Genomic DNA, 21,004 nt, shown 5'->3' on the forward strand with positions numbered 1-21,004 from the left:
TGAAGAGTTAAATTTTCTGTTATATGGTAATGTCAGTTTCTACCAAACTGTTATGCTGATTTTCCACTGGCTATATTAACATATAAATTATATTTGATTTTTTCCTTGATCAAGCTCAGAAATTAAGTCATTCTCAGTAAGGCTTTGCCTGTAATATTCCTTCTCAAATCCCTTTTACCCTTCGACAAATGTTTTTGAATAAGTGATGCTAGAATAATTCAGTAAATATTCTGCACAACAATAATAAGATAAACTTATAACATATTATTTAGTTTAACTGTGTCTTATCATATATAAATTTAAATCAACTACATTTTATATAAATCTTAAGTTTAGTTAGACCAAAGATAAATTATTTTAACTTAATCATTTACTTTGCACATCTCTACCCAGAAAATAAACAAGGAAAGTTATTTAATTTAAAACCTTTTTAGCAATACAAAAAAAAATCACCATGTTATATGTAAACAACTGATCGAAACAAATACTCCAAGGAAAAAATAGTTGCTGCTTGATCAGTGCTAAGGAATAGTTGCAAACAATGTAACTGCTCAGAGGAAAGTGGACCTTACAATACTTTTCCCCCAATTATTTTGATGAGAAAGGAAAATAATAAAAGTAACCATATTTATTATCCTGAAATAAAATGAATTCATAAGCACTAAATGAGAAATACTGCATACTTGTACATAAATATATATGTAAATATTAGTTATTACAAGATTTATATATATTTTATTATGTGTAAAGTAGTAATGTAAAATATGAATTATATTACACTGAATGAATGTGAACTAATCTTTTCTAAATAATTTATTTAACTAATAAGTTGTTCTTAATAGTTTTGTATTATTTATTTGCATAACACAATAATAATATTTAAATTATAAACAATATTACATGCTAAAACACATGTATGGCAGAACGATACAATCCTTGTAAATTTATGTTCAGAGAAGCACCAATAAACATACAATAAAATAACATAAAATAAAAGTCCATTACTTTTGTTTTCATTTTGAATGATAAAGCTTTAAAATTTTAAATAAATAAGTTCACTGAGGTACAAGTGTGTCCAGCCCCAGCCCTTTCGAGCTTTCAGAAGTAGCTCCCCTACAATTAACTTTAGTTTGCCCTTGCACTTTAGTGTCTGAAGGATGAACATGGCAACTAGTTGTTGCTTTACGACCCGGTTTAACTATCTGATTCGTCGATAACCCAGAAACCGGGTACTTAAGTTTGCTATTTGAAGCAGTAGCGTATTTACCTGGGGTAGTAAGATTTCTAGCTGACTTTGAAGAAAGAAATGATGAAAATATAGAAGTTTTTTTCAAAGTATTATCAGATGTCGATGCACATCCTTCTCCACTACTAGCAGTCTTTGTTTCTGGCAAGTTTTTTGCTGTTGCTGATTTAGCATGCCAAGACTGAGGTCTACTATCAGAGCTTGTCGGATGTTTTGGCATAACAAATGCATTTGTCTGTTTTAATAACGAACGATCATTACACAATGCAGATATTAATGGCAAGTCTAAGTTTCGGCTCTTCTCACGAAGGGTACGGATGTCCAACAGTCCGTCTTCTGGACTCTTGCCTTTTCCTCCACCTTTCACTTTCAGTTCTTCTTCAGCCACCTTTGGCATAGACGACAAAGACACTGGAGAAATAACTGGTTTTTGAGGTTGATGTGATAATGAATGAGTTGATAATGATGGAACGGTCTTCAATCCTTCATTTTCACCCACAAACTGATTCTGAAAAAAAACACACACATGAAGAAATAAATTACATTCAGTTAACTAACAAAAATAAATTCAGATCTTGAACTAAAATAAATTACTAATTACAGAAAAATGCCTATAGCTTAAGCTACATTTAATAAGCTGGTGCCCATAGATCAGTGAAATTAATCAACAATGGACAAACGGTTAATCAACTCTTGGTATCTATTAGTGACTAATAATAACCCCAGTTTAAAAGTAAAAATAAAAGCAGAAGCATACAAACAATCTGATTTTGAAGATTTTGAGTAATAATGTTATTACTACATGCAATGATTTAGAAATTAAGAATTCGTTTACATAATTTACATGTGCTATAGAAATAAACAAAGGCCTTACATAAGAAATTTAAAATCATCAAACAAACAAAATAGTAACAGAAATAAGAAACTAAATAGGTTTCTTATAATAATAAAAATAAATTACTGAAATTAACACTGAATAATTTTTTTTGAGCATAAAAACAAGCACAGTAAATATTTAAAAGAGTTGAGAGTAATGTATTCTTGTTCTTAAAACTGAACCTAAAAATGGACATTCAAGACCAACATCACGTATTTGCGATGCTCTATTTTTACCCATAGACAAAAATAATACAAACGACCCTCAGGGAGTAATCCACAGGATATCGCACATGTATAAGGACCTTCCTTTATTAAATGAACTCCCATAGCCAGATAGTCTATTTTGTCATCTATGATGTTTGCATGTTGGTCTGTTAGAATGACAGACCATATATGAGTCGCTTGATCTCGGGATGGGAATTTTTATTTTATTTTTTTTATTAGACCTGTTGTTGACAGACCTGTTCTTTACATTCTACACAATCTAAAAAATTTAAGTTCTTGTTTTGCTTAGTAACTAATCTAAAAAGTCCTGACAGTTGTGTTACTTTGTTATTTTTAATGTTCTAAATGTTTTATACATTTATTGAGTGATGGAGCATGGTAAGAAAAGAAAATGTACGGACAGTGAAATTGATCATTGGATTGACTGTGACTACAATGATAAAAGTTCCTTATTTAGTTCTAACAGTAATAATGAGTTTATTCCTGACTCAGAATCAGATGATAAAAGTATGAAGGTGAGAATGAGTTTTTTGAACCGAAAAATAAAGTTTTGGTGTAGGCTTAAATCCAAATAGCCTCATGCCAGCTGATTTAAATTTTGAGTTTAAAGTAGAAAACTATGACATAGTGCACATTGAAAACATTGCTAATGATCTAAATGTTCTACTTTTTACGGTTATTATGGATGAACACATCCATAATAATTACCAGAACCAATCAATTTGTATCTGGACTGATACAAATGATGATCCTCTCATCCACAACTTTGCTGCACTTAAAAAGAGGCACAGATTTGAAAGCCTATTACATCAGATGATGCCAAAAAGTCCTTTGCATACGCATGGGCAATCCCCAGTGTGAAAACTGATGGTCTACATCACAGCTTTGTGAACATATGATTTTCAGAAAATGCATATCCAGAAATAGGTTTGAAGCAATACTCAAGTGTCTCTGTTTTTATGATCCTCATACTGATCCTACAGATAATATGATAGATAAAGAAACTAATTTCCTGAAGAATTTGTTGAGTAATTTTACTAAGTCTTATAGCCCTGGAAATAATTTGTCATTATATGAGGCCATGATTTTGTTTCATGGCAGATTGTTGTTTTGACAATATATTAAGAACAAACATCATGAGTATGGAATTAAGTTCTATGAGCTTTGCAGTCCAGATGGTTACATTTTAAATATTAACATGTATACAGGTAAAGTAAGGTACTTCATCAAACCTGAGTTGTCATTATAGCACACTTCATTCAGGTGCAGAATAGGCCTATAACTACCCGCCCTGTTCAGCCAAAGCGAAATCAATAACACAGACTTGTGAAGAGGGACCAAAGAGTAAGGTTTCACCACTGCCACAATTCATAAAAAAAAGAAAAGCAATCTATTGTGACAGATGAAAAACTTGCACAGATGAGAAAGACAACAAGATTGGCTTTTGTCCAGAACTATGTTTAAAAATTGTTAGGGAATAATTAAGACAAAATAGACTTGTTTGTGTTTGATGTTTTATCACATTATGTTGTATTTTATCTTTTATCTTTGGTTTTCTCTTTTTGGCGCTAGGCTTCATACAATTTCAAACTTTTTCACAAAACACATTTATGTTTTCTCAGTAAGTTACATTTACTTACTATATATTATTATTTTGAGGTAAGTGATATATAATTTGTAAAATAAATATTAGTTTCTTTGATTTGTGTTTTGTTACTGCATATACCTAAAAGTAAAAACATTTTACCTAATGTTTGTCTTTGATAATAAAGTATGTTGAATTTGCATACTTTATTCAATTCAAAAATTTTAGCATATTTCATCGTCTACATGCAGCAAAAGGTAAAATGTTTTTATATGAATAAAGTCTTGAAACTGATAAATACCAAAAGTTTATAAAAATGTAAAATTATTTACAAAATAAATTTATTTTCACTGTCAGTATTTATGATGGACAATCTATAACGTATTATCTGTGTATTTATCCATAACAGAAAAACCCTATAGACCAAAGTCAAAGATGTGTGACATACAAAGAAATTAGATTTGAAGTGAAAATAATGTTAATAAAAAGCTTAGGGATTGTTCGTAGTCATTTTGAGTCTTAATTGATAAAAAACAAGAAAAAATGCTTGGTCTATGGGTATGGAAATTCATTATACATTAGTATGCAGTAGAGTTTGAGTGTCAGTTTAAATCTGCTGAAAACACCTTGCATCACACAAATGTAACATACAGAAAAGTCATTCAATCGAATGACATATAATTAAATTATACAATTAATAGGAAATTATATATTTTTATTATTGCATGGAACAATTAAATGTGAACATAATCCTTAATTTATGAAAGAATGAACATGAAGTATATTAAAATTGCCTATAGGCAATTTGATTGTTGTGTTCCAATGTTGAACACTTGGAAATAAATGTTGGTTTATTACTCATTCTTGATTCACATGGTGCATAAATGTGTTACCAGGAAGTGAATATAAAAAACTGTTAAAAAATTACAGTATGATCCAATCTTACTTGTATGTCATATGGTGGAGGTAATGGTGGTGGAGGTCTTCTAAATCTAGGTCTTTCAATAGCAGCAACAGCAGCAGTAGTGGTAGGTTTATTATCATAGGCACAACTGAGTATATTATCGTCAGATTGTGTTCTTGTAAAACCGCTACTCAAAACTGGTGGTAGTAACTGAAGTGTTAATGGGTCATACCTAATAAAAATAGAATAAACAGATAAACTGATAATTAACACAGTACACATAGAACTATAATTACAACTATTCTTATACATAGAACTATAAGTTACAATGTAACGGGCACTGCATGATTAATCTTGCCTATGTTGACAAAATATTACTAAATTCTGACCTCTTCAGACTGATATGATTTTTAAATCTTTTTTTTTACTTCAGCACAGCTATGAGATACCACTCATAGCAGTGTTACATCTGAGCAGTGCAGAGCAATCATATTTTGTATTCTAAGACTTACAAATTTCTAATTAGAGCAGAAAATATCAGCTCTTTACTTTCATGTGCAGAAATCCATCCAAAAAAAAAATTAAATATAAGAAAAATAATTCTTAATTATACCTAGAAAACAAAAAGAACAGTTTTCATTCATAAGAGAAAAAAAGTTAATTAATCTATTAATTCTCTAAGAAAGTTTGTTCTCAATCTCTATTAAATGGTTCATATGTCAATATGTCACTACGAGGGAAGACATTCATTACAGTGAACAGCTCCATGCCTACAATTATGCCTACAAGCCGTAAAGGTCTCAATCTTTCTTTTAAAATGTTTAGCTATGGCAAAAGCTTAAGCTTAAACAATGTTAAACTATGTAGACTGGTTATAAATAGATGCCATGATCCAAGAACCACAAAACCTGAAATTCACTGCTGCAAGGCAATGACAGAAAAATAGTAAAATAAATTAATTTAATAGAGATTTTAATGTATTACTCAAGTTTAAAATAATCAGTATCTCTTCCTTATCTTTTTCAATAACTTATCATAAAAACTACATTGCTAAATAAAATATTTTGGGTGATGAAATTCAGAAAGTGTGCATGCCTGTTATATACACCAATCTGCAACTCTACTTAGAAATTAGTCATGTCAAGCAGATTCTATCATTCACATTAAGGAGATAAATTAATAATAAACTGATGATTAATTATTATTAATAATATCACATAAAAATATATTCTAAAATATTTAACACTGATTTTAATTAACTGAAAGAAATATTTTGTATTTATAATAATTCTTAGTAGAGCCACTTGAGTTTGATCCAACTTTGTGAACCATCACATCATACTGAGTGACATAGTTGTACTCTAGGTTTTGATTGGCCCAGTTCAGAGAAAGTAGTTTATATAAATAACTTACCATCAAATTTTTTTTATTAATATTGAAAAACAAACACTTTTCAGTAATAACTTACAAAAATAAATCTTTTCAATATATTGTCAAACTAAAACCTATATGAAAATAGCTGAATTACAAAGCAATCTTTCAAGTAACATTTTTACTTATTAACACACATAATGCGTAAACGGGCATTGTACATACATATATACAATGCCCATTTACGCACCAACAAAAAAAAAAAATTATTTTTTTTATTTTTTACTATTAATTTATAGGATAGATAAAAACAAAATTGTAAAAAAAATATTTCATAATTTTTCATTTCTAACTAATAAAAGTTAATTTAAAAAACTAATTAAAATAATATAGTAACAAAAATCACAACACATACCTGAGACTCTGTGTAGATGAAGATGAATATGAAGCACCAGCAGAATAAAGTGGAGATGTAGAAGTTGGATGATGGTTAGATACAAAAGATAACGATGAACCTGGATAACCTTTATAATCAGTTAAATTCTGATTAGATGCATATTTTACAGGTGTTGCTCCAATAGGAGCCATAGGAATGTAACTTCCAGCAACTGCAACATTTGGTGTACTTCTATAAACTACTCTTGACTTATTTGAATACGCAGAATAAGGAGGCGGTGGATTATAATGACCTAATGCAACTTTTGAATCCATATATTCTTGTTTACTAATAGCTGGATCTTGCATAGGATATATAACATAATCTACATCTGAATATAATTGTTGTTTAAACTGTTCTATTTGACTTCTTGTAACTTGACTCGTATATACTGTAGCAAGAGTAGGTCTTGGTGGTGGTGGAGGAGGTGGGGGAGGTTGTCGTGGATGAGGTGGTGGGGGAAACTTTTGATGATATTGTTGAAGAAATGCAGCTCCACTACCTCTGACATCTAGATAATTATTACTACCAACAATCGGTATTAAATTTTGCGTAGTATTAGAAGGATGTGCTTTCATTCGTGAAGCAGGATCTAATGTATATTTACGAGGCTCGGGTACAAATGTCCCAGGAGAATATGGACTTGTCGGAACTAATGTAGTATGTGCAGTTAATATATTAATATGTGGTTTACTACTGATATATCTACCACTAGTTTCTTCTGATGGATTAGGTAACGGTAAACCAGCTGGGTTAGGATTTACAAGGATATGATCTGGCATTCCAAGAAATTGTTGAGTTTTTGGTAAAACCAACTGAGGTGAATAAGGTGAAGCAAGATGCTGAAATTGTATTTGCTGTTGCAGCATAGTTTCTTCCATAACTTTACGAGATGATAATAATGAATCTTCATGGTATGATGGTACTGTTGTATGTTCTGTTTCTGGTAAGCAATAACTACGGTTCTGAGTTTCTGAGTCAGACCGTGGAGGAGGTAAAGGAGGAGGAGGTAAGGTTACATAATCAGAATCAGAATCTAATGTTGAGCTAACAGTAGCTCTAGACGGATAAACTCCTCTGCGGGGTTTTGGGCTTCTTCCTACTATAAGATCTGACAGTTCCTCAGCTGTTAAAAGAGTACCTCTACCAGCATCTGAAGGATCGCTTCCATCTCCGTGGAAACTACCAGAAGCACTGACCAGAGAGCCACTTCGTGTCCTATGACCTGCAAAACAAAAAACATACAGCTTTAGTATCAAGTTAATTCTTCCTACAACAAAATTAAAAAAAAAAATAATATAACTTTTCAATGCATTTATAAATAAATGTATGATTATGATACATTGTATGATAAATAAATATATGATTATAACAGTTTTAAAATATTATCTTGATTTTTTTTTTATCATGGCTTCAAATAAAGCAAACTGGTAGGATCTTGAACAATATGATAAAAGTATTCTGATCTACCTATTAAGGCAAATGTTCCTTTTCACCATACATCTTCTTTCTTTATCCTAGGATCCATTTTCCCTACATTCAGTTCAGTGGTTATAGGCCTAACTCTACTAGATCCTCCATGTTGAGGATGATAGGCATTTATGATAGAGACAATGGATACATATGAAATAAACTTTTGGTAAATTCTCTTGCACAAACTCACAAAAATAATTCAATACATCTGGTACATTCAAGACAAATGTAAAAAAGATTGACCTGACATTTATTCCGTAAGCAAACTCAAACTGATTCCAATATTAAGAAATGAATATATAATAAATTCTCTTTTTTTAGATTCATCCAATGATGAAGAGAAAATAAAATGGATCAAATGTTTTTAATAGTTGGAATTTTCACATTCGTCTTTAGTCTGGGTAATTTTATACTTGAATAAATGCAAATAAAAAACTGAAGTAAAATAAAAATATAACAGGTACTATTATGAATTATACAAAATAAAATAATAAAAGTATGTACAATTATAAAAATATTTAGTTACCTTCAGATTCATCAATTCCAATTCCACTAGTTTCAGATGAACATGTAACTGTATTAGCTAGAGTGCTACTACGTAATGTATATACACCAGAGCTAGTTTGAGCTGATTGTACTGAGTAATCTAATTCAAGGCATGTTGAGGTAGTGTCAGAGACTACAGAATTTTGAGCTGTATGACTATAACCTAATTCCAGTTCTAAACTAGATGTTGTACTTCCCCTCCGTCGACCAACACTAGTTCTTTCGTCTCTCTAAAAAAAAAATATATATATGTATAAATATCTTAATATACTACAAAAAAATATTCAAAAAATGGAATAATATATGACTTTTGATTTATATGAATTCATTGCACGGTTCATTCATTTGATATACTCTGTCCTGAATTTTAATACTTAATTTTTAAAATTTAAGAACTTTAAATGGATAATATACTCATTTTTAACTTTTAATAGTCTTAAAGTTGTTGAAATAAATCCAGAAAACTGATCCCTTACTTTTTCTTGGTCCTTCTTTGTACCTAATCAAAGTTTTGGGAACAAGTTCTCATGAGATTTAAATATATCCAACAGTTCACTACATTGTAATGTAATAAACTATTACATGTGATATATTAATGAAATAAAGTAAATTTTGAACTCAGAATGGTAACATCTCTGCCTTTCATCCACAAAGTTCTGGATTTAAATCCTGAACAGGAATAAAATATCTCACATGTTACAATGTTTACATCACACTGAAGATTATAACTCGCTGGGAGTTAGTCTAGTAGTTAAACTTGTCATCAAAAAATCAGTAAATTTTCAAAGTCAAGAGTTCTAAGATTCAAGTCCTTGTTAAGGGAGTCCCTTTTGTACGGATTTGGAAGCTAAACTGTGGATACTGATGTTCTTTGGTGATTAGATTTCAATTAACTACACATCTCAGGAGTATTCAACCTGAATTTGTTCCAGACACATGTTTACATGTACATTTACGCTGATATTGTAGTTACATCAGGCCTAGCAAGTCAATAGCAGTAACTGTATTTGCCCACACACAGACACACACACACACACACACCCAGACGTAGCTGGAAAACTGGTTGAAGAAAAACCAACTATTCAAGTTTATGAAAAGATTAATCAAAACACATACAATACCATAAGTGCATGTTGATAATGCAGAGTCGTTATGGGTATACTGTTCAGTTGTTGGACATCTCAACTAAACATCAAATGTTTACATAATTTTATTTCTGTCTATGTGTAAACTATATCAATAAATTACTTGTACACAAATATTACTTGGATGCCAGTTCATTATCAGACTGAACAACGTTGTATATATAATATACATTATATTAAATTCATCATTAATTCTTTATATGATGGTAATTTTCTGCAAAGATATATTGTTTTAGAAAAAATATGAAGTTATTAGACTGATTTAAATTGAGTATTAATAAATTTCATGAATCAACAAAATATTAAAATCCTAAATTTTAAATAACCTTTAACAGAATTACTAACTTTTAAATGAATTTTAAAATGTACATGGCATGTTTTTAAAGTAAGTACCATTTTGTAATTCTACCGCTTCTGTGTACCCGCATCTGTTGGCAAGCCACAGACACTATTACGGAAATATTCGACTGTGTTTACGTTTGTTTGTGAGTATTTAAAATGCCTCTGCTGATCGAGAATCCCGCCAACTGTGAAATATGTGGTGATTCGTTTTCTTAGGGCTAAACGTGTAAATGCAGTTGAAATTCATCATCAGATCAGTGAAGTGTATAGAGAAAACATTATGAGCAATGGAATGATACAAAAATGGGTTACAGCTTTTAAAGATTGTTGCCAGAATGTTCGTGGTGAGGAACGGAATGGACGACAATCTGTAATTACTGAAGATTTAGTGCAGAAAGTTGACCAAATAGTTCTTCACTATCTAAACAGTTTCCCCAAGTTTCAAAAAGTGCTGTCTATAAAATTGTGACAGAACACTTAAATTATCGAAAATTGTGCTTATACTGGGTACTGAAAATACTGATTAAGATGCACAAAACTAAATGTTTAGGCAGTGCATTGGCTTCTCTCAAGCGGTACAATATAAAGGATGATGATTTTTTAAGCCAAACTGTCACAAGCGATAAAATATGAGTGGCTTACATTACACCAGAATCGAAGCAGCAATCCATAGAATGGCAACATTCAACATACCCAAAAAAGTGAAGTTTAAGCAAACAATTTCAGCCCGGAAAACCATGTGTACAGTGTTTTGGAACAGAAAGGGGGTGTTGCTGGTGAAGTTTTTCCCTCATGGTGACACAAAAACTCTACGACATATTGTGAGACCTTAAAAAACTGCACCATGCAATCCAAAACAAAAGGCTGAGTAAAGGGATCGTTTTGCTTCATGACAATGTCCATCCACATGCTAATCAAACTCAAGAACTCATCGCATCATTTGACTGGGAACAACTTGATCAGTCCCTTGATACAGTCCCGATCTAGCGCCCAGTGTCTACCACATGTTCCTGCATTTGAAAAAAACATCTGGGCAGTCAGTGCCATGACTATGGTGATGGTGTCAAAGCGACCATCTTACAATGATTATTAAGTCAGGCAGTTGATTTCTATGACAATGGTGTTCAAAAGCTGGTTGCATGAAACGACAAGTGCCTTATTAACAATTAGGTAACATTTTTAATTGGCAATTATGTAGAAAAGAAGATTAAAGTACAGGCTTTTACATAAAAATAAAATTGTAAGAACAGTATACTTGTTTTTTTTTTTAATTTCAAAAAGTCACTTACTTTAAAAACATACCTCATATAAATAACTATTACAGTACAGTTCATAAATATTTTTTTTTTAATAATAACAATCTTTACCGGAGTTATTGTTTCTGGTATGACACCTGTGACCACAACAGTTGAACATGAACTTGAACATTGGCTACCATCTGTAGTAGCTGGTGTGGCTGTGCCACCTATTAATGATGCAGTTTTCACAGACCCTATAGTCACTGTACATGGGCTACCACCACTACCAGCTGACATTAATCCCAGTTCTGAAACACACCAGAAAATTAATAATATCACTTCACTCACAATATACAAGTATACTCCATTGAGTATACAATATATTTCTTAATAAAAACTGAATATTATTTCAGTTTTATTAACAAATACTGTATTTCAATGTATGTCACTTTTATCATTTTTTGTACTGTAATTTCAACATTATCAGATTTGTCAGTGTCTTGTCTTTATATATGACAAAATATTGAAAAGTTATTGACAACTTTCATATTTCTAGTCCCTTTTATTAATAATTTGGATTTTTAAAAAAAAAATAATGCAATAAATTACCTACTTAATATTCTGTTACATATAGAAGTAGATACATTGATTGTTTTTAAACATATAAAAATTATATTATTTTAGATAAAAATAACTTCAAAAAAGAATGTCATTGATTTAAAATTAAATTAATAAAATACTGTTCTACATCCAATAAACTAGAAGTAACATATAAATAGGTTTAGTTTTTTATAACATTGTAATAAAAATTTGAAATCCTGAAATACAAATAAGTTTAACTGGAAAAAAATAATTAACTTTGAAAAATCCCATTTCGGGGATTTAACTCAGTGAAAAACTCACGATTTATTTTAGTAACATTTATATGAAGGGCAAACGCTACACCAGATTTCTAAGACATTGAGAATGATCTTTTTTGCCATGAATAGAAGACAGAGGAACTTGGAATGTATATTATTACATATTTTTTTAATAACTGTCTTTTGATCCACTATCTATTAGTATTAATTATTTACCAAAATAACAAAAAAATATATATATTTTACAACAATAACCTCTTTTATTGGATTCAAAAAGCCAAGTCATCTTTAGATGACTAAGAAATTTTAGTCGCTATTGTGTAAACTGGTGAATTTTTAAATGTAAAATTTTAATAAATATAACAATAGAGCAGCAGATTCAATATTTTGACAACATATTTGCAGAAACAATAAAATGTATAAATTCACGATAATAAATTTTATAAAAATAACATGAAACCATTGAAAAACATTAATTTCAGATAGCAACCTAAAATTAAATAATTAGCAGTAATTTAAAAGTTAAAATTATATGTTTTGTTTCACATAAACTATTTTAACAAATTACAGAACAATAAAAATTAAATTATACCTTGAGATGAAATATCAATTGATGGACAAGAGTGAGGAAGTGAATGACTATGAGATAATGATAGCGGTAAAGGAGAAGGTGATGCTTGATTTGATGTAGAAGCAGAAGCAGTGCCGCCGCCTCCTCCACCTCCTAAGCTGTCATGAAGATGCGCCAGCGCAAGAGACTCCACTGAAGCTACAGGAGGTGAATTAATCATCACTTCTAAATCAAGGTCATCTGTAAAAATATATAAAATTATATTACAGATTTTATTAGAAAAGCAATGTTTTAAAAGTTAACTCTTTCACCCAGTATAAGTACTCTAAGAATAATAATAAAAATAATGCAGGAAACTTAATCTGTTTTGGCAAATAGAACATCCCAACCTCTGTAGGGGAAGACTTCCCCTACAGGTACCTTGTGACAATTCTGGTTGCCACACCACCCACCCCTGTTCGTGGCCCTGATGGGCTTTAACAGAGGTCATCTTTTAACCCTCTAACTTTTTACACATCACAGTCATCAGCCAGACCTCAGTTGGGATGCCTCCGATATAAGTGCCTCGGTAGACATTTACATCGGTGAATTTTAACTCAGCCTTTACCTTCGCTATAGGCTTCTTTCAGACGTGTCCTACACTGTTGCCCTGTGAACTAGCTAACCGAGTTTGGGGAAGCACAAACCCCGCGCCTAGTTCATTACTTTAAACAAGCTATGAGTGACTGTAAATGTCTCATAATATATAAGCCTATTTCAGTAATAAAAATGTACACCACAAAATATGTTGATTGCAACAATGAAATTTAGACCTAGTTTCCCTTAGAAATCTCAACATGATCAATTCTAAACAATTAACTAAATTGTGGCAAATGGAACATCTCAATTTCCCCTATAGGGAGAAGAACACCCGCCTTGTGACATGTCTGGTTGCCACACTACCCCCTCCGTTCCTAGCCATTATTGGCTTAATCGGAGGACATCTTCTTGCCCTCAAACTGATCACATTCCACAGTCATCAGCCAGCCTTGGTGAGATGCCATTGATGTGAATGCCTTGGAAGACAATCACATCAGTAAATTCCACCCTGTATTAGCCTTCTCCAAAGGCATCGGACACTTATTAGCTCTACCACATAGCCCTCTGTAACTACTCTACCAAATCCACAGAAGCATGAAGATCGCACGCCTAACTCTATTACCACCTAAACGTATGTGCCCACTTACAACACGATTAATTCAGTACATCACCATGCTATGATAGCAAACATAAGTTAGTGGTTGGAGTGCAAACCAAAAACATATGTCCCAGAAGACCTCAGGTCTGGTCCATTCAGGAGCTGAGTATAACCTCTAATCTCCCACTTCAGCTCCAACTTTGTGGACCGCTTGGATGAACTACAAAGTTGATCGCAACTATGGTTTCCTTATTTGCCTTAATTAGTTCGCTCCAGTTCAACCAAGAATTACCACACTAAATAATAGGTAATCGTACCTGGGAGAGTAAAAATACCACTCCCAAGCACGAACCTCATTGAGATTTGATATTCTAACTGGGGCTCGGTGCCAAGCACGCCTACCTCCAACCAATCAACTGTCTGGGCAGTACCCTAGCCACACAGGGTACTACAACTAAAATGAACTCGCAATCACCAGTGCAGGGTATGAGTAGCCAAGTAATCACTGTTGAAGCATCACAGTGGTAGAAACTGCAGAAAAGTAATACTCTACCAGCTCCCTATTACTCACAGAGAACCCTCAGTCAAAGACTGAAACAAACTCAAGTCAAAGTTTAGATCCATCTCTCTCCTGATCCAAAAGCATCCCTGCAAGCGGGGTCATAATGAACACATGTTTCAACAATGTTAATCAACAAAAAGTCTTCAATTTTTATTAAAAATTTTTAAAATAAAATCATGCTGTTAGATGCTACCGATGTCAAAGTTCTAAATTTTTTTTTGTAAATCGTCAAAATATAAATTGAATTATGTGTTTTTACAAAAACAATTCTTAAATTATATGAATTTATAATTCAGTGACATAACTGATAATATTGCACTATAATTAATTAATCCAGGAGGGGATGATCACCCTTCCATTAATATTAAAGACCAATAAGCAATGAGGGTGACTCCACTTTATACTTCCCACCTGTAGCCATGACTATTTGTGAGAAAATTAAGGATAAAGTATATTCCCTAACTAACAAAACCTCATTGTTCAGCCCTGCAGCTATTTTACGATAAGCAAAATAATATCAAAGTACAATAAAATATCAATAACATTATTTTACCTTCACTTTCATCAAGAGAATGTACACGATCAGAAACAATGCCAGATGTTGTGTTGGAAGAAGTTGATGAAATCACTGATATTCTCTGATCACCCCGATGACTGTTGTAAGTAACACCAGATAATTTTCCACCCCATTCTCTGTACCTCTTCACTTCTATAAACAATAAATTCTTTTTATGCTATAAATATTTTCTATGAAATGAAATCTTTAACAGAATTAATGAAAAAATACAACTGACATAATCTATAAAACTAAGTACTTACTTACGAAACTCTTATTTCCCTTGAATACTTTACTGTAATGTAAAATATTTCTTACACACCATAACACATAATAAATTATGCTGACACTACAAAGACACTTTGCTCACTAATACTTAGTACTTTGTAGATTAGATTTAAACAACAGTAAAAAGCATGGGATTATTTGATAAAAATTCAAAATTAAAATATCAATAATAAAGTACAATTAATTCTTGCCAATTTTGGGCACAAACTTCTACTAATTACCAAAATTGACAAATTGTATAAAAAAATGTTTACTTAAAATACGCTTATCTAATATTTTTATATGTGATATGATGTATTTTAAATCTGCATGAAACCACTGAACTACATTAAATACTGTACGAAATGAATATTATACATGTATGAATATGAAATGAACACAACAGACACTTCAAATAGATTTTTCAAGCGGTTAAGAACCTAATAACTACTACAACAACAACAAAATGGTACTTTAAAATTCTTTTTTAAAGAAAATAAAGTGATAAATTGGAACCAAAATTACACTTCGATAACCATTTTAATAAAATTTTAGATGACTATTTTAATTGTTGTAATAATTATATGTATATAGTACAGAAAAGTGTAGGCCCTGCGTAGAAAAGTATGTAAAAAGTACACAAAATTAAAATAAAGAGATAAGCATTATTATCTGGCATCTATTTGTACTTATAAAACAATCATTTTTAACAAGGATTTTAAAATAACAAAATTTAACTATTTTTACTAAGAATGAAAATTCTTAGTTTTTTTTATAATATTTTGATAAAGATCCAGTGACTGATGTAAAAATGTTTGTTTTCAATAATTTGATATGAATGGCTGTTTTACCAACTGGAGAAATAATATCTCAAAGTATTGAAAATACTTTAAATAATAAATAATTGTCACATCTTTAACAAATTATTATTACTTTCTTTCCTATAGCTGTTTGTAAATTAATTTGAAAAATTTTCACCACAAAGAAAATTTTAAACTTCAGTAAATTTAAAACAGTGTACAGTGAAATTTACATTGTTGGATGTTCGCAGCTTGATTAGGATATTGAGAGATTGACAATTGAAAATGTTTACATAATTATAATTTATTGCTTTAAAAACAAAAGTAAAACAAGAGAAATCAATAATAATAACAACAGTAAAAATAATAGTAAACAACAATAATAAAACAACTCACAATAATAATTAGAATAATGGCAATAGCAAACAATAATAATAATAATAATAAACAGTGATTACATACAAAACAAAATTTAAAGTAATCATCAGGATTTATTCAGTTAGTTAAATATAATACAGGCCCATTGACAAAAGACATTAGCATGACCACCACTCTTAACACTTTTAACCACTATCTTGTTATTAACAATAGTACAATCGATAAGGCAAGTATATAGTTCTTTTACTGCAAATACCTTCGCTGTTCATAAATAAAAATAACCTAACAATTTATGAATGAATTTAGTTCATTATCTCTTCCCTTATAGTCTTTCAATAACTCACCAAACCATTTCTTGTTTTCGTGTACTAGAATTACTTGTTTTGTCACCTTAATCGCGTCAAACTTAATTCACACTAGAAATTCACTCTTCCACTGGCCTCCTTGCAGAATACACTCACATAACTCCTCGTTTAGAACTCTATCATAGCACTCTTTCTCAGACTGACATCATAATGTCTCACTTAGACTCATTTCAAAGTACTCATTTCAACTGGTCTTCCCCCAGAGTGATTATATTCCTATTCTCAGTACCTGTCAGACTGGACCCAACTCAAAGTGTGAGAATGATCGACCGCCCTCACATTTTCCCATGAGATTCCAAACCTTGGTTCAGTAACTCTTCTCACAAAACAACATCTGTTTAGGTGTGTCAGTGGGCTGTATTACAAAATTTGTAATACTTTAAAGTTGTGTTGAATTTTTACAGTCATCGATAAAAAAAAAACCATCATGACAATGAACAAAGATAAAACCTTGTTGTTTGCATACTCAAGAATTAGTTCTAATATCTGATCAAAGAAAATATGTAAGGGTGTTTTGCATAATTATAAACAGATACAAAATGCAGCTTATAAAATAAGTGAATTTCAAGTAAAGCTAAATGGCCTTAGATATATAACTTGTATTAATAATGGTAAAGGTTTAGAGACCAGTACCCACTAAAAATTGACAGGAAAAGATCACATATGGCTTATCATTACAAAACCTTTAAAAAAATCACAATTAATCACTAATTTTTATTAAAAACAAATTTCTTAATCAGATTTGTTTTTCTTTACACACCTTCTGCTTCCCTACGCCGAACCTCAGTAAGACGAGGTTGGATTACCATACTAAACTGATGTGTTTCTCTACATAATGCTAAAAGGTGTTTACTTTTTTCATCACTACTTGTATAATATGTTAACTTTTGTCCAGATGACTGCCAGTTTAATGCTCGAATTTCAAATTTTTTCCTCTGAAAACAAAACACAAGTGCATATTGATTATTTTTATGAAATATAAAAATGAGTAGGGAAATGCAGTTAATTTTTTTACAGAATTTTGAATATTTAAAGATTTCACTACATTTTTTAAGAAACATATTTTTTATAATTCTGTATTCCTGTACAAAATTTTATTTTTTATTACATTTCTGATTTCCTTTATCTGGTCTTCTCATATTGTTTACAAATTGGAAACATTGTCATAAGATTAACTTTATGTAGAAAAAAAAAGATTATTAAAAACCATTATTGTACCAATGATATTCAATTTATCATTAAAGAAATATTTTTAAGTCATAAATTATTTAAAAATCAGTTATTTTGTGTAAACTAAAATGATAATTTTTTTACATTGTTGAAAAGGATAAGTTAACCAATTGCAGAGGTTCATGCAACCCAAGCCCATGTAGAGTTCAGAACTACTGGGGTTTTTGCAATAAACAGATAATGTAGATCAGAATGATTCTTTTTTTTAGAGTTCCAATCAGAATTACATATTTTCATTTGTTACAGCACTTGATTCATAAAAAAAAGATTATTTATTAGCTTTCAGGATTAAATAAATTGAAAAAACACAGTAGCAAATATATTAAATTGTTTAACACATTGGCTGTGGTACCAGTTATATATGTCCTGTATAAGCACTTACAGTGAGGAATCCTATTTCTCAATTTCCTTTCTGTGTGGTACAGGTCCTAAGTAGTTGGTAATAAAAGATCAAATTAACTGTCACTTTTGTCCAATACCAAACATATGAAGTGACACAGTTGCAGCCTGGAACACATATTGATTGATCAGTGAGGAATCCTATTTCTCAATTTCCTTTCTGTGTGGTACAGGTCCTAAGTACTTGGTAATAAAAGATCAAATTAACTGTCACTTTTGTCCAATACCAAACATATGAAGTGACACAGTTGCAGCCTGGAACACATAACTACCTTGAAACAAGATAGATATTTGTGCAGCTCAACACTGCTAAGTCATACAAATAGTTCTATCAGTGTCTGACAAATAGCATTAAAAGAGACAAAACTTACAAGTGACGGGTATCTATAACACATCAATGGAAACATGAATACCAGACAATGTACACAATGTACAATGTACAGACTTGTAGCACACAAAAATTACATGCACTTAAAAAAATACCACTGCGACACATGTTAATAAAACAAAAACACCCTGCCATGAACACACATATTTTTGTCAAACTATTCCATATATATAAATCTATACAACATATTTAACTAACTTTGTGGTAGATAAGTAATTTTATACTAGCTAAATTATGGAAAATGTTATTATATGTGTATATGTGCGTGCGCGCGCATGCACACACACACACATACACACACACATTCACACACACAATACACAAATTTAAGAATAAAGGTAATTGAATATATTAGATGCAGTATCAATATTGTAGCTTTAAAAATATGATTGAAGAACTTACATCAAAATATAATTTTCCTATATCGTTCCAAAGAAATGTTCCACTTAATGCCTTTGGAGAATTTTCCTAAAAAAAAGTAATAAAAATAAATCTATTATAATAAAATAATGATGAAAATGATAGTAACAATAAAAATTAAGATAATAATTATCATTGATGGTGGCCAATGACAAGCAGCCAATGAAAGAAAGAAAAACTTTTGTAAATTATACTCACTAAATTTTTTATTAATAAAACTTAATCAGTGCATTAATAATTCATTACCAACAATGTTAACCATTCACCTAGATAATGGATTAATGAATTAACATTCCAGGAATAAACTTGCTTAGAAGCTGGCACCAAAAGATGGAAGCCAAATTTTGTACAACTCACTTTAGTCAAATTTAATAATTGATTACAATCTCTAACATAAGAAAAATTTTTACATTTACACAAGTAAGGTTCTGAGAATCTACACCAACTACTTGAAATAAGATACCACTTTATTCACTGTTTCATAAGTTGGTACTATTACATGACCAGTGTCATGGTCTTTATTCCTTTTCAGCAACGGCAAAACCATGCATTGTATAATTTGTGTGTATATTTTGAAGGTTCAAAACATTTATTATTGAACTTTAAATGAATACTTTTCCTTAAAAATCATCTCAAAGATATTTAACATTGTCTGAAAAGGCAAATTGTTATGCTTAAATAACAATGAAAAAAAACAAGATTATTTATCAAAATTTTAGAAACAATACAATCATAGGAAATAGAAACTATTTTTTTCTAAGATCTGGAAACAAAAGACATTTGTCAAAACAAAAATCAATACCATCTCTGGCACAAATATTTTATTTGGACAAGAACTTTCGTTGAAAGGTTTTTTCTTTGATCTACTAATTATTTGTCTACTATGAATTTATAAAAGAAGGCAAAATGATGAACTAGTAAATGTACATTGATATCCTTTATCATCTGTAGGATGAAATCAGAAGAAAATGTAATGAAAAATAGAAAACAAATGTTTTGCTTCTTTTGCATAAAAATGTGCCAAAATAAAATGATTTCGTGGAAGCAGTACCTTGCACAGAACAATATAATGTCTCTAGAACATTCACATACTGTCCCAATCTGGCACAAGTAAACAATTTTACTTGTTTGAAATCAATATAAGAAGAAAGTAACACAAGGATAGTCACAGAACAAAAAAGAAGTAAAAAGAAGTTTCTAAGAATGGGTTGCAGGAATGTTTCCAAAAACTTTATGATTGTTGGAAAAAGTGTGCAGTTGTTAAAGTAATTTCTTTGAAAGGAATACAACATAAAATATTTTATGTGTACAATTTTTCAAACAACATATTACAAATTATTTGAGACTAACTCATAGAATAACAACGAATGAAAATATAACATTATTGTTAACATAAAAGTAAACATAATTTTTCACTTTTTACTATTCTGGAAATTCATTATCTGCAAAAGAAACTATACAGATTTTTTTATCATCACTCACTTTCTTCCTTTTCGATGAAAGTAGTGAAGAATTTTTTATAATATGAGGTCTGTTCAGGAAATAACCAAACTTTATTTTTATTTTAATCTTTATTTTTAACTGTACAAATGGTCCTTAACCCCTTCAAAGCATTGAATACTATTCACACATTTTTCCCAG

The 21,004-nt window shown here is 30.6% G+C and overlaps 1 protein-coding gene across 1 annotated transcript in view; it reads right to left on the minus strand.

The window, feature by feature from the left end:
- Window positions 1-898: 898 nt before the first annotated feature.
- The window catches only part of LOC142327087 (protein expanded-like), a 193,427-nt gene continuing 173,321 nt past the window's right edge, over window positions 899-21,004 (minus strand). Inside the window, exons 8-16 of the mRNA XM_075369924.1 lie at window positions 19,346-19,411; window positions 17,687-17,861; window positions 15,114-15,269; window positions 12,843-13,061; window positions 11,520-11,698; window positions 8,646-8,895; window positions 6,626-7,871; window positions 4,882-5,071; window positions 899-1,754 (exon numbers count right to left, since the gene is read on the minus strand). Coding sequence (XP_075226039.1) covers window positions 1,056-1,754; window positions 4,882-5,071; window positions 6,626-7,871; window positions 8,646-8,895; window positions 11,520-11,698; window positions 12,843-13,061; window positions 15,114-15,269; window positions 17,687-17,861; window positions 19,346-19,411 — 3,180 coding nt within the window. The 3' untranslated portion in view covers window positions 899-1,055. The remainder of the gene's footprint in view (window positions 1,755-4,881; window positions 5,072-6,625; window positions 7,872-8,645; window positions 8,896-11,519; window positions 11,699-12,842; window positions 13,062-15,113; window positions 15,270-17,686; window positions 17,862-19,345; window positions 19,412-21,004) is intronic.

The sequence above is a fragment of the Lycorma delicatula genome, chromosome 6 (assembly GCF_047948215.1).
Source record: "Lycorma delicatula isolate Av1 chromosome 6, ASM4794821v1, whole genome shotgun sequence".
Lineage (NCBI taxonomy): Eukaryota > Metazoa > Arthropoda > Insecta > Hemiptera > Fulgoridae > Lycorma > Lycorma delicatula.